The 15695-nt window shown below is 39.6% G+C and overlaps 1 protein-coding gene across 2 annotated transcripts; it reads right to left on the bottom strand.

The window, feature by feature from the left end:
- Window positions 1–8295: 8295 nt before the first annotated feature.
- Window positions 8296–15485, bottom strand: LOC127574143 (pyruvate dehydrogenase [acetyl-transferring]-phosphatase 1, mitochondrial-like). 2 transcript variants are annotated; one of them, XM_052022890.1, is made up of 2 exons: window positions 14992–15485; window positions 8296–10105 (listed from the first exon to the last, which is right to left on the bottom strand). In XM_052022890.1, exon 2 carries the CDS (start codon window positions 10055–10057, stop codon window positions 8432–8434), a length of 1626 nt encoding a protein of 541 aa, XP_051878850.1. In that variant the 5' UTR covers window positions 10058–10105; window positions 14992–15485; the 3' UTR covers window positions 8296–8431. The 2 variants fall into 2 exon arrangements, with proteins under 2 accessions (XP_051878850.1, XP_051878851.1); XM_052022891.1 differs by lacking the exon at window positions 14992–15485 and adding an exon at window positions 13230–13357 and having other exon boundaries at window positions 8311–10105.
- Between the last annotated feature and the right edge of the window lie 210 nt (window positions 15486–15695).

Genomic DNA, 15695 nt, shown 5'->3' on the forward strand with positions numbered 1-15695 from the left:
TTACAACATTCAGCCTGTCATATTAAACCACATGCTTTTATTACAGAATAATTTTTACTGCCTACATTAGTCAACAGGTGACTAAATGGTGGCAGTCATACCATATCCAAACACCATTGTAGATGGGTACACTTTGTTAGGGGTTTCTCACTGAAAGTGCCTGCATGTAACCAGGTGACAATTTAATTTGTAAGTGTTCTGTGCACAAATACTGCTAACTGAAATTGCAACTTCCTCTATCCTGCAATTTACTTCTAGGATTTCAGCCCCAATCTTCCCAATTTAGTTATTCCCCACTTATTTGCAGATGCTGCTTTACCACCAAAATTGTCTCATGATTTGAAAGAATCTGAAGTTTGCAGATAACACAAAATTAGGTGTTGATAGTGAAGGTTATTGTAGATTGCAGGGGGATCTTGATCAGTTGGGGAAGTCAACCAAGAAATGGCAACTGGATTTCAAGACATAAGTGTGAGGTGATGCATTTTGGAAAGTCAAACCAGTGTAGGAATTATACTATGAATGGTAGGGCACTAGGGAGTGTCTTGGAACAGGGTCCTAGGAGTACAAGTGCATAGTTTATTGAAAGTGGTGTTTAGCATACTGGCTTCATCAGTCAGGGCACTGAGTATAGGAGTTGGGACATTATGTTGTAGTTGTATAAGTCACTGGTGAGGCTACACTTGTACAGTTTTGGTCACCCTGTTATAGGAAAGATGTGGTTAAACTGGAAAGAGTGCAGAAAAGGTTTGAGGATGTTGCTAGGACTAGAGGGTCTGCATCCTAGGGAAAGGATGGACAGGCTAGTTCTTCACTTTTTGAGCGTAGGAGAATAAGGGGTGACCTTATTGACGTTTATAAAATCGAGGGGCATTGATAAGGTTGATGGTAGCAGTTTTTCCCCCAGGATGAGTCCAAAACTAGGGTCTATAGATTTGGGGTGAGAAGGGAGATTTAAAAAGGACCTGAGGGGCAAATTTTTCAGAGGATGGTGAGTATATGGAACAAGCTGCATGAGGAAATGGGTGAGGCAGGTACAACAGTATCTTCTAAGAAACACTAGGATAGATGTATGGTGGGGGGGGGGGGAGAGAGAATGCTGTGTAGAGGGATATGGGCCAAATGTAGGAAGTTGACTAGATGGGTGGACATTGTGGTTGGCATAGACTCATTGGGACAAAGCCAGTTATCTGTATTTCTCTCTCTCTCCACTGAAGAGTTTTGCTGCAGTTCCAGCAGTGAGTCAGCAGATGGCTCTGAATCCATTTAGATCACCAAATTTCAAGGATCACTTAAGTATTGAACAAATCTTGAAAATGAGCAGCTTTGTGGTACCTCCAAGGCATTATTAATTTTGATTTATATTCTGTGGCACAATCAGTAAGACAGTCCCCTCAAACAAGAGATTTGTCTCCTGTTTTAAGTTCATAATCACCATCCCAACTCATTCCTTACTTGCCTGGAACATGACATAATGACTTGTGATGAGTATTCCTTTCTGATAACCAGCTTGGGGTGATGGACTCATGTTGTACCTCTGCTCCATGGAGATACAATTTTACATACATAGTTTGAATATCTCATACTATCCTTTCCCTTCAAAATGCAGTATATACACTTAAATCATAGAAAATGAGATGTTTGAGTTATGAAAGCCATATAAAACTTTAAAAAACCACCAGATACACAAACAGTAAGAGTGGAAATGAAATTGTACTCATTAAACATGTGGATGTCAAGAGGATTTGATTTGCATTCTTAAAATAAGAAAGGGTATTTGATTCAAAGGTGTGTGGCAATACAGACATAAGTATATGCTATCTTAAAATAGGATTAGTTTAAATATCAGCAGGTACTTTGTTTCAGAGAGCTGTAGCTTTTAAGCTTTTCCCTTGTGTTAACCAGTTACTGAAAAACTTACTTCAGATGTCTGCTGCCAATCATTAATTGCATGTTTTAATTCATTCAATATTCTTGCAAGATAAATCAGTGGTGACAATGAAATAGAGTGGGATCTCAGCAAAAACAAGCCACATTTGCTGAGTCCAGATGAAGAGTCTCCACCAAAAAATCAACTGTCCATTTCCCTCAATAGATGCTACCTGACCTGCTGAGTTCCTCGCACTTTGTGTTGCTCCAGATTTTGGCATATGCAGTCTCTTGTGTCTCCACATCTGTAGAAGCTGGTCATGGTTTCAGTCACAAGGTACTCGAATATTGTAGCAATTTCTATATTATCTCCCAGTAACTACTGTGAATGATACATGGCTCCAAAGTTACACAGTCAACATCAGTGGAGCTTTTTCAGGAAATATTTGGTTCCTGTTCAATTTGAAGAAAATATGCTAATATTGTGCTCTGCAATTTATGATTATTAGTGGCATGCAAAAGTTTGGGCACACCTGTTCAAAATTTCTGTTACTGTGAATAGTTAAGTGAGTAAAAGATGACCTGATTTCCAAAAGGTATAAAGTTAAAGATGACACATTTCTTTAATATTTTAAGCAAGATTACTTTTTGATTTCCTTCTTTTAGTTTCAAAATAACAAAGGAAAAGGGCCCAAAGCAAAAGTTTGGGCACCCTGCATGGTCAGTACTTAGCAACACCCCCTTTGGCAAGTATCACAGCTTGTAAATGCTTTCTGTAGCCAGCTAAGTCCTTCAGTTCTTGTTTGGGGATTTTTCACCCATTCTTCCTTGCAAGACGGCCCAAGAATCTCAGAACTAGAAGCCTTTTGCATGCACTGCTCTTTTGAGGTCAATCCACAGATTTTCAATGATGTTTCAGTCGGGACTGAGGGCCATGGCAAAACCTTTAGCTTGTGCCTCTTGAGGTAGTCCATCGTGGACTTTGAGGTGTGTTTAGGATAGTTATCCTGTTGTAGAAGCCATCCTCTTCAGCTTTTTAGATGGTGTGGTGTTTGCTTCCAAAATTTGCTGGTATTTAATTGAATTCATTCTTCCCTCTACCAATGACATGTTCCCCATGCCACTGGCTGCAACACAAGCCCAAAGCATGATTGATCCACTCCATGCTTAACAGTTGGAGAGGTGTTCTTTTCATGAAATTCTGCACCCTTTTTCTCCAAACATACCTTTGCTCATTGTGGCCAAAAAGTTCTGTTTTATCTTCATCAGTGCACAGGACTTGTTTCCAAAATGCATCAGGCTTGTTTAGATGTTCCTTTGCAAACTTCTGATGCTGAATTTTGTGGTGAGGATGCAGGAAAGTTTAGAGTGCATGCTCCTTTGAGGATAGACCTCAAGAGCAGTGCATGCAAATTGCCCAAGAATCTAAGAACTAGAAGCCTTTTGCAAGGAAGAATGGGCGAAAATCCCCAAACAAGAACTGAAAGACTCTTAGCTGGCTACAGAAAGCATTTACAAGCTGTGATACTTGCCAAAGGGGGTGTTACTAAGTACTGACCATGCAGGGTGCCTGGACTCTTGCTTTGGGCCCTTTTCCTTTTTTTGTTGTTGTGAAACTAAAAAATAAAAAAAAGTAATAAAATTAAGAAATGTCATCTTAACTTTATGCCATTTGGCTATCAGGTCATCTTTTACTCAGCTATTCACAATGACAGAAATTTTGACTGGGGTGCCCAAACTTTGGCATGCCACTGTAGTTTAAAAAGAGGATGATTTAGTTAGTTTCTCAAATGAATTGCTGGAAGGTTCACAGGAGCAAAGAGATCAGCATTTTAAATCTGCATTTTAATTCTTTAGGATGAGTACATTGGTACCTCAATTAGTGTCTATTAGAACAGGTGTTAAAAAGGACCATTATAGCTGCTGTGCTAGAAACCTGGTGTGAATCCCTGTCCTCTGCTGGCACTTGCAGTAATGAAATGTTGTAAAGGTTGTCTGCAAGGGCTGGTGTTGGGGAAGCAGAGGCCAGCAACTGAGGAGCTGATTTGAGGGCTGCATGCTGTCTGGCACTGAGTACACACTATTGCTGGTGATTGGCAGCATTTGACATGCTGCTCAGATCCAAAGGTCTCTCTCATTATCTTCTATTGGAAGTGTTGGAAGCTGCTGTCTCCCTTTGCTTGACTCCTCAGCTCCTCCCAGCACTGAGTTTTCTTTCTAGCAACATGCTAGTGGCTGGGAAGAGTAATATTCTGACTTTAAGTGCCATGTGTTCTTTGCATGTAACCTCTGTAACCACAAGTTTCCCTCAGGTGCTCCAGTTTCCTCTCAAATCCTAAAGTTATCTGATCAGTTAATTGGCCACTGAATAATCCCTGGTGTAGATAAGAAACCAATAATGTGACATTGATGGATATGGGGGTGAAGATAAGTTACAGGGAAATAGTAACAAAAGGGACTGATATGATTGCTCTGCCTGGAGCCAGCATGGACTCAATAGGCCAAATGGCCTCCTTCCATGTCACAATAAGTAAAATGGTGTAAAGCCCAAACTAGGAAGTGTTGGTTGGCATAATGAAATCAATGTCAAATTCAGGAGCAGAAAGCAAAGATTCAGGGAAATATTCAATGTAGGACAAAGAACAGTACAGCACAGGAACAGGCCCTTTGGCCCATAATGTCTGCACTGAACACAATAACAAATCAAACTAAATCTCTTCTCCCTGCACATTATCCATACCCCTCCATCCCCTGCAAATCCATGTGTCTAAAAGCCTCTTAAATGCAACTATCATATTGGTTTCCATCACTACCCCTAGCAGCCCATTTCAAGCACCTAACACTTTTTTTAACACAAGTTGCCCTGCACAACTTCATTAAACTTTACCCTCTTACCTTAAATGCATGTTCTCTAGTACTTGACATTTTTACCCTGGGAAAAAGATTGTCTATTCTATCTATGCCTCATAAATTTTATATCATAACTTCATAAGTCCCAGACACTCCAGAGGAAACAACCTGAGTTTGTCCAACCTCTCCCTTTAATCCAGGCAGCATCCTTGTAAACCTCTTCTGTACCCTTTCCAAAGCCTCCACATCCTTGTAATGGGGCAACCAGAATTACACACAATACTCCAAGTGTGGCCTAACCAAAGTTTTATATAGCTGCAACATGACTTTCTTACTCTTGTACTCAGTGCCCTAACCAATGAAGGCAAGCATGCCATATGCCTTCTCTACCATATTACCTACTTGTGTAGCCACTTTCAGGGAACTGTGGACTTGGATCCCAAGATCCCTCTACATATCAATGCTGCTAGGGGTCCTGCCATTAACTGTCCTTTCCCCTTGCATTTGATCTCTCAAAGTGCAGCACCTCACACTTGCTAGGATTAAGCTACATTTGCCATTTCTCCACCCATACATGAAACTTATCTATATCCTGCTGTATCCTCTGATAACCCTCTACACTATCCACAACTCCACCAATCTTTGTCATCTGCAAACTTACTAACCCAAACGTTGACATTTTCGTCCATTTATGTACATCAAAAACAGAAGCCTCGGCACCAATCCCTGCAGAACACTAATGGTCAAATATACTTTAAAATAATTAAATGTAGGAATTAGACTGAACTGTGTAAAAGTTAATAATCAGAGACAAATGCTATTCAGCAATTAAGGCTTACAGCACATTCAATGGTTAGTTGATTCTGACAAAGCATCTTCAACCTCAAAATGTAATCTTGTTTTGCTTTCCACAAATACTGCCTGACTGAGCACTTCCCAACAATCCAGATTTCCAAACATTTGCAGCTCTGATTTTCATTAAGGTTTTGACCATTCAAATGTAACTTAATTTTTTTATGGCACTTATACTACACACTTATGTATTTCAATGGCAAGATACCATCCTCAATGACCTTCAGAGGAGCATGACATCTTGGATAGTAACTCTCCAATTTAAACATTTAGCCAGAACATTATTATCTAAAAATCAAACCAGATAGTGTATCATATCCTTACTAGTGGATCTAGAACAAATACATAGACAGGAGTAGCATTAATTTCTCTACTTAATATTTTTCTGAAGTATTCAAGTTGTTTTAACTTCAAAATAACATAACTTTAAGAACATTTATTAAAACACTAAAGCAAATACAATAATCAACAGCACAAATTATATCACTAAGTGAATACAAAGCCCAGTAACAATACTGCATCTTTGTCACTTGTCAGTACATTGTGCAACAATTCTTTACTATTAAATCTTTAGACAGATTTTACTTCAGAGAAACTAGCTGCATTCACTGTGCTATATATGGCTCTAATGAGTTAGACTGTCTCAAAAGGCTGACCAGTGCAGAATACATGCAGTGTTGTGCAAAAGGTAATGGACCTTCATACTAGTGTTAAAAGGAAAATCAAGAGCTCCAGTATACTCAGTGCTTAACATATGCAGTCATTGGAGTGTGTACATGCACAAACCAGGAACTGCACATTCTTATTTGAACTGCTTGTTTATGAATTTTACTGTACAATAATACCAATCAGAATACTGAACTATATAGCCAAAGTTATATTGGACAGAAGACATACTCAGAACAGATGGCACTTCAAATTAATCCAGTGCTGATTACCAAGAGGCAATTAGGACATGCAAGGCCTGAATATGAAGAAGCTAACCATCAATTAGTAACGAGGGAAGACTGGAATTAATGACTTATTTTGCCTTGAAAGAGACTGAGAGCATGAAGAACCAAGACACAAAATGGACATGCAAGAGAAAAAGCAAACTTATTGAATTGCTTAAGACTAGAGAAGATGAAGGGAAAGATGTCAGGTTAATTGTGTGCAGATATATTACTTTACTGGGATGAATTGCCATCATCATCCATATTATTGGTTGAGTGAGTTTTGACTGATTTGCCTCAAGTTGGCACTGCAAGACTCCAGAATTTTATTAACCACTTAATGCTAAATTTTTCAATGTAATATTAGTGTAACAACATACTGTGTAAATGCTTTTTGACCATCAGCATTACTTTATGAATCAATTTCAGATTTAAAAATCAACAATTGAGCATTGATTGTTATTTGAAGTGTTGCAAGTCACTACAGTTCTCTTCCTGAAAAATTTGTTCTGAATTCTGTTAAACTGGCTCCAACTGTTAAAATGTGCTCCACTGTTGTATGTGTGTAAAACTATTATACACATTCAGCAAATTTATAGTACAAATCCAAACAGGTCAACATTTAATAACTAATATATTCCTGTCCACTTTAAGAAAGCAAAGATTACAGTACATAAAACAATATTTGGAAACTTCCTTCTCGTATTCTTCAAGTTTATAATAGATCTTGGGACATGAATTTGAAAAGAATTTTTTTTCAACATACAGTTATAAAGTTAAAATCACCCAAACCTTCCAACAAGAATTTCTGTGGATAATATAGTTCCTGCAAGAAAAATGGTTGTCCTTGTCAGAACCTACTATAAGCTGTTGAACTGAATTCTTAAAAGAAACTACTTAAGATGGCATCAATAATTATTTCTATGATAAGTTCAAACCATCAATGTGGCTGTTTGAAGCCAACCTGCATTAATATTTAAATCAACGAGGCAAAGCATCTGAACTACAAAAGCAAGCACAAACATTAATGATTTGAGTTCTATTTTCCACATCAATTTTTATGCTGTGCAGGTAACAATGTATTTGCAATCAGTATAATTTTAAAATATCTCCTTGCACTCTACAGAAATAGCACCATTAACATGACCTTAATTTGAATTCCATTGTGCCTGATTACCCTCAAACTAATTTCCATTTCATACATGGCTAAATATTTAACAACATACACATCAGCTTATACCTTCCTAGTTTTTATTTTCATTACTTCTGTTATAACCTATTAAATTTGAACTGCCACTACCTAGATCTGGAGTCTAAGCAGTCATAAATAATGACCAAGAGAAACAAAGGACTGTAGATGCTGGAATCTGGATGAAAAACACTATAATGCTGGAGGAACTCAGCAGGCCAGGCAGCATCTGTGGAGAAAAGCAGGCTGTCAATGTTTCAGGTCAGGACCCTTTTTCAAGACTGAAGATAGGAAAAGGGGAAGCCCAATAAATAAGAGGGAAGAGCGGAGCAGTGACAGGGGGACAAAAGAGGGGAGGTGGGGTGGGCACAGGGTGGTGTTAGGTGGTTGCAGGTAAGAGATAATGATAGGCAGGTGTGGGGGATCTGCTCTCCCCTCCTCCCCCACACCTACCTATCACCATCTTGTGCCCACCCCGCCTCCCACTTTTGTCCTCCTATCATTGCTCTGCTTTTATCTCCTATATATTTGGCTTCCCCCTTTCCTATCTTCAGTCCTGAAGAAGGGTCCTGACCTGAAACACTGACTGCCTGCTTTTCTCCATGGTTGCTGCTTGGCCTGCTGAGTTCCTCCAGCATCATAGTAACCAAATTGCTTTGAAGCTTAAACTAAAAAGTCTTGTACAATCATTCTATAATTCCTCAACCATCTTTGCATGGAACACTTACTAGCATGAATTTTAGTTTTCTGAATTATGCTTGTAATGTGCATTTATAACATGAGAATTAAACTGCACAACAGTAACTGTTATATCATCTCTGTACATTCGTGCCAGATCTTCAGGAAGACTCAGCATCTTCGATAATCGCTTATGATCAATTGCCCCAAACTCATTGTGACCAACTGCATACCGTATAAGATGAGTTGCAGAATTTTGATCCTCAAACGCAGACGAAATACGAGCTCTTCTCTCCATTAACAATTCATGCATCTGACCAAGTGTCACTTTGTAACCCCCAACAGTAATAGGTTGCTGAAGATGGACACCAGTTAGATGTTCCCCAACAATTCTTACAACTTCCTGTCTATGTAATATTTCCCATAGCCCATCTGTGGCTAAAACAAGGAATTTATCCTGAGGTCTTAATTTATGATAAGTGACTTCAGGCTGAGCTGTTAGGTATGGGGGAGTGTGATAATTGGGTGGGATAAATTTTGTACATTCATTTTCATTTAATAGCTCTGGACCAGACTCAAGTACCCGCTTTTGCAGCTCAATGCTCCATTTGAACTTAACATCTCCAAAAGCTCTAAATGGCATTAGCAAACCAAGTAAACGGTCCTGTTTAACAACAGTTTTTGCTTCAGATTTTGGGTGTTCAGATTTAACTCTTTCAATTTCACTTTCATTCTGTGCATTATGGTCATTGGACAGTGTGACTGCAGACCAGGTTCCATCCTCTTCTTGAACACCAAGCACTGCTCTGCTGTCACCAGTATTTGCAATATACAAGTCCACACCATCTATGTGTGCAACACAAGCAGTTGCACCAGAAAATGCCACCTGCAACTGCCAATAATTGAGAAAAGAGTTATCACTACGCACTTGAGCTTCCAATGAAATATCATTATCAAGCCTTTTGAACGAATTTATCAGTGCTTCCACGGTATCAGGTGTCTCCTCTGTGTGGAGATCAATTAACTCTTGCCAGTAGGTTCTTAGGCTATCAAAGTACATTTTTGAAGCTTCCTTACTGAAGTAATCATTGGGATGTTTGTGCCATTGTAAAAGTGGCAATACAACTCGGCCATTATCCACTGCATTCTCTATTTCCAACAAGGTCTCATGATGTAACAAAGAAACAGCAATATAGTAAAAAAGTCGTTCACTGACTCCCTGTGCACAGGCACAACCTGCATGTCCATCAATAACGCCCAATAGCATGCCTCGAGTCTGCAAACATGTAGCTGCGCATCTTCGATCTTCAACTGGAGAATTGGATGGTAACTGGTTAGTGTCAAAACCTAGAACAGAACTAACATTCTTCCCATCAAATTCAGGTACTTTAAAACTGTACTCATTTGCCTTCAAGATGCTGTTAACCTGAGGAGGGGTAAGGCTATAAAGCTGTGCAACTGTGGTCCTGTAATTCCTCAAATGGAAATGACCAAATAGCACTACTGGCTTGCGTGAGCTGAGTAAGGGACTTGGAAAAGTCTTTAGCAAGGATCTGTTTGTTGTGTGTTGACCAGCTTGAGTAGATAGGCAGCTTTGGAGGCTACATTGGTGGCAAACTATGGCATGGACCCTGCGTGCCTCTCCATTTCTAAGTGCTGAAAACACTAGCTGCATAGGCACCAACATTTCATCAGGCTATGTTGGAACACAAGAAGATAAACCTTCCAGCATTTCCTACATTAAAAACAAAAGAAAAGAAAAATTATTCCTCTGTTGTACCCCAAGTGAACCCATTACCCAAATGTGCAAGAGTAAAAATACTCATGCTAGTTTTTAAAACCATTACCCTAGAAAACATTTTCACATTTGTTGGAAAGTCTTGAGTAATGCAAAACAATTGGAAATCAATATATACCATCAATAGTTTTGGATATTTAAAAGTTCTTAAATAAAGAGAACATTTAAGATTGACTCTAACCTGAGATGACAGGGTTGTCTTATTACCAGCAGCTAAAGAAATTAGATCTATTTTCTTTGGAGTGTATGAATGAAGGGTGATCTTATTGAAACATACAAGATCCTGGGAGGGCATGAAAAGGTTGATGTCAAGATGTTTCCATCAATAGGAGCACCTCAAATAGTTACAAGATTGGTGCGTGTTCATTTAAAACTGAGGTGTGCAGGAAGTTCTTGCAGAGATTGGTGAATCTCTGGACTTCTCTACCATGGAATCATATTCATTAGGAGTATTTCAAGAGGAAGTAGATAATTTATTTTGAAGTATCAAGGAATTGAGGGCTACAGGGAACTGGTACAGAAAAGGAGATGAAGTTTGGAGCAGATCAGCCATGATCACGCTGAAAGAAAATTACTAGATGGAAAATTACAGTGTGTAATCAATGGAGTGCTTTAAGAATCATTACCTGAACCTTAGTTGTTTATAATCTCCATCACTGGCTTACACGGGACAGGAGTAGGGATTGAAGAAAGTAGAACACCAGCAAATGTAATATTTCCAAGCTTGCTAGCAATTTAAGTTAGGTGAGAAAAGAAGTCATGAGGAGGATGTAAAAGGTCAACCACAGACCAGTTAAGGGACTGGGCAAGCATGTGTATTACAATGTACTTGAAACTGAACACAAAAATTCCAAGTAGGAGTATGCAACTTGTTCGGCTTGACCCTCCATTTAATAAGACCACAGGTGATCTGACTGCGACCTCAACTCTACATTTCAATCTATCAATGGTAACCTATCAACCACCTGCTTATCATCTATCTACAGCTGCCTTAAGACATTCAAAGATTTTGCTTCCACTGTACTTTGAGGAATTGTTCCACAAACTCAAGTCAGAAAGAAAATTGGCTCATCTTTCTTAATTGGGTGCCTCTTATTTTTAAACAGTGACTCCTAATTGTAGATTGTCCTATGAAAGAAAAACGTCCTCTCCACATCCATCTTTTACAAGCCCTCTCAGGGCCTGTTTCATTCAAGTTCCCTCTTGCTCTTCTTTTCTCCATGGGGCAAAAAAAACTACTATGCCCAACCAGTCCACGTAAAACAACTTGTCTATTCCAACTAATATTCTTGTAAACCTTAATCTGGTAATGTATCCCATGCATTTAACATCCTCCTTTAAATAAGGAGACTAATACCGTTCACAGTACTCCAGATGTGGCCTCACCAGTATCCTATGTAATTAAAACAGATACTTTGGGCTGCTTGGTCGATGGTTCTCTGTTTTCTCTCATGCTCATTTCTTAAAAAGTGTGGTTATATTTGCTTTCAATCTGTGGGGACCATTCAAGAATCTATAAAGTCTTGGAAAGTGACAATCTGCGCACCCGCTCTCTCTTGGGATGCAGGTCATCAGGCCCTGGGGAGTGACTGACTTTCATTCCCATTAAATTTATTGGAAAAATTAAGTTAATTTCTTCTAGCTCTTCATTCACTCTACTGCCATTGTTCTCCACTATTCCTGTGAGATTTTGAATGTTGTATTTTGCAAAGATGCTTGTTTAATTTCTCTGCAGTTTTCTTATTCCCAAATAATATTTTTGTTTTTTTTACTATGTTAAGGACTCACATTAACTCTTGCTAATATCCTCTATTTCACATGAACCGTCTGTTTTATGTTTCTCGTTAAATTACTCCAATATTCATATCAATTTCTAAGTCTCCCTTTGCCGAAATCTAAAACTGTCCAAGTCCTTGGTTTTACTGCTTTTTATCACTATAAACTTTTCCTTTGATTTAATATTCTGTCTACGCTTCTCGCTGCTTCAGAAAAGCAGCCAACATAATCAAAGGCCCCCATCTTAGATATTCTCTCTTTTCCCCCTTCCCATCAGGCAGAAGATAAAAAAGCCTGAAAGTACGTACCTGCAGGTTCAAGAACAGCTTCTATCCGACTGTTACAAGACTATTGAACGGTCCCCTAGTACAGTAAGATGGACTCTTGATCTCACAATCTACACTGTCGTGGAGTTGCACCTTATTGTCTGCCTGCACTGCACTTTCTCTGTAGCTGTAACACTATATTCTGCATTCTGTTATTGCTTTTCCCTTGTACGATCTTGACGTACTGATGTTATGAAATGATCTGTGTGGATTACATTCAAAACAAAGTTTTTCACTGTACCTTGGTACATGTGACCATAATGAACTAATTACCAATATTTTCTTTAACTTATCTTGGATGGACCACATTTTCCTTCAGGTTTTACAGCCTTAAAAAGAGACACATGTTTATCAGAAACTGTCAATTCTTTAAATATTATGCAGTTTGATTTTCCTTACTCAAGAAAAGATAAACTTGTCTTCAACAGGTACAACAAAAGTGTACCAGAATAATTCCTGGGGAATAGTCCTACTCATGCAGTCTTTAGAAGAATGAAAGATGGTCTGTATGTGCAATTTTGGTCTCTGTACTTTAAGGATACACTTGGAGCCAATGCAATGCAGATTTATTAGATTGATTCCTAAAAAGAGATGGCTGTCCTAAGAAGTGCGATTGAGGAAGCTGTATCTATACCCATTGCAGTTTAGAAGTAAGGCAGGCAATTGCATGCAACACTATCACTAACAGGTGTTGACAGAAGACAAAGGCTGTGGTACACTGTGTCTCTTATTATAGCTGCAACAATTTAAATGTCTCTGACTTTCAGAAACATTAAACTGTTAAAATTGATGTAAATAATTAAAAACATTTAACTTTTTGAATATAAAAAGTTAACTAAACTATACATATGCATCCAGATATATTTATAATTAAAAACATCTTCTCCTTTACATCCTAATTCACAGGCCTAGATATACTTTGAAATCAACGAGATCTCAGATTCTATGCCAGGTCTTACCTGGGGAATCCTAGAAAGATTGGCCTCTGCTGTTGAACTACATATGAACGCAGCAATGTAGCGTGGTAACAGGTGAGACAGACCTTTTACTCAGTAAGTCTACACTTTCTAGTTTGACAGTGTATGAATGGCAGTCTGAAACTTATTTAAGCTTAAATGACTGATCAGATGTGGTCACTACAGCCAAAATTCCCCACATTAACTGTTTCTCTCTCTCTCTCTCTCTCTCTCTCCACAATATGATGCCTGGTCTGCTGGATCCAGTGCAGACTTCAGCAAATGAAATACCAAATTCAATCATCTAACAAAGAAATGGAGTCCTGTTTGGGTTCAAATCCAGTCCAGAAGCTACTCCTCGCCAAAACCTGCAGAGAGATTGTTAAGATCTGAAAGATGATCATAGACTAGATTTATAGTTCCTCATAAATTATATGTATATCAGTGTTGGTTTAAGAAAATGGAACAGCAGCACTTTTTAGCATGGAATATTCCGTTCCCTCTGTACTCACATATGCATTCATATAGTGATCCTACTAGGCATCAGAGACATGGTGTGCCTGCTTTTCAATGTAATAGTGCCATGGACATTCAGTACGGCATCAATGTCCACAGCAGTTGGATGTATCTGCTGTGTCTCAATATATTTATGAAAAAAATTATGCCAGCATTTTCTGGTTTTAATTTAAGGAAGATGATTCTGAAAGTTAATTCTCAAAAAATATTTGTATTCAATGAAAAAAATTTGATTTTATTGCTCAGTAAAAAAGGAGCACAGCAGTATTCCAGTTTTGAGGTTTAAGTCCTTTCCAGCTAATTAAAATCATAAAGGAACAGGTTAATGCACATCGAAACTAAAATTGTCTACCTAAGCTCCAAAGACTTTCAGTGGAGCGCTGTGCAGTTTTGACTCCCTTATTTAAGAAAAGATATACTGGCATACCTAGTCCAAAAAAGATTGACCAGGCTAATTCCTAGGACAAGAGGGTTATCCTATGGCTAAATGGCTAAATAGATCAGATCTATTTTCTTTGGGGTTTTCTTACTGAAATACACAAGCCCCTTAAGTATATAACCAGATAGATGTCGATAGGTTTTTACTCGTGGAAGAATCTCAAATGAGGGGGCAAAGTTGTAAGGTTAGGGGACTATCATTTAAAACTGAAATGATGGATTACTGGAATTCTCTCTCATGGATGGTTGTGGAGACTAGATCATTGGGGGTATTCAAAGAGGAAGTAGATATATTTTTGAAGATGAAAATGAGAAGATTTGGGGCCAATCAATTATGATCAATTTGAATGGTGGGGCAGGCTCGAGGGGCAGAGTGGCCTATTACTGCTATTTCCTTATGTTTAACAAGAGACATTAACTGTTTCTCCCTCCATCCACTGATGGTGCCTTACAAGACTGCTTCCCGCATGCAGTTTCGATCGGGGACCAACTACAGTGATGCACAGTTGCCTGCACCATTTGTAGGTTCGGAAGCCGGTCTGAACCTCGAGCGCGCTAACAGCGCCGCTTCCGGTCAACTTGTTCCAAACTCTTCCGTCTGGAAGCAGGTCCTTCCCCACACCAGCCACTGCGCAGCTCTCGGGCCAACAGGCACCGTCCGTCCACCCACCGCTACCAGCGGGCAGCCCTCGGCACTGAACGCCCACCGAACTGCGGGCGGGCGGGCCGACACCTCGCACTGCACTGGAGCCCAGCCTCACCGACACAACCGACCCCAACCTGCTGGACGTCACGGAGAAGCGGCACCAACCTGCGCGTTACGGACGTCCTTCGCCCCACCGCTCGTCGCGCGGAATGAAAGACCCGGCTTCCACCCGCGAGCCCCCTGCGACCGTTTGACATTGACACCAGCCCCTCTGTCGCGCGCTGATTGGTTGCTACGGGGGACGGGCTGGAATGACGCGACGCGCTGAAGGCGTCGGGGCCGTGAGAGTTCCTATTGGCTGAGAACCGAGCGTCGTCTCTCACACCCCTCATCTGATCCCTGGTCACGTCACTGCCACCTGCAGGGAGTGTCAGTCAGAGCCCGACTGCTGCTGCCTCTGTTTCCTCTTTTGGCCCACTTTTGCTTCGCTTTCTTATGACATATCCTTTTGGGTATGGAGACCACATTGTACACAGCACACTAAAGGTTAAGTTTTGATGAAAAGTCATCATACCGAAACGTTTCTCTGTCCACAGATGCTGCCTGTTTATTTTCAGCATTTTCTATTTTTACTCTATATGTGGTCTTGCTAAAACCTTGCACAATCTCAGCAAGATTTCTTTTGTACTCCAACAAAGTAAAAATAAAGGCCACATACCACTAACAGTTTGCCATGCCCACGTGTTTATTTTCTGTGTGTCATGCATCAATCAACACATCAGGACTGCTCCATACACTTGGCACTTCAATATTCTTCCATGGACTAAAATGGTGATATAAATTAATCAAGGAAATGGGGCACATTTTAA

This window comes from Pristis pectinata, chromosome 9 (assembly GCF_009764475.1).
Source record: "Pristis pectinata isolate sPriPec2 chromosome 9, sPriPec2.1.pri, whole genome shotgun sequence".
NCBI lineage: Eukaryota > Metazoa > Chordata > Chondrichthyes > Rhinopristiformes > Pristidae > Pristis > Pristis pectinata.

What these genes read in the sequence shown, in the direction of transcription:
- LOC127574143 (XM_052022890.1), bottom strand. Translation starts at nt 10,057, where the DNA reads ATGTTGGTGCCTATGCAGCTAGTGTTTTCAGCACTTAGAAATGGAGAG.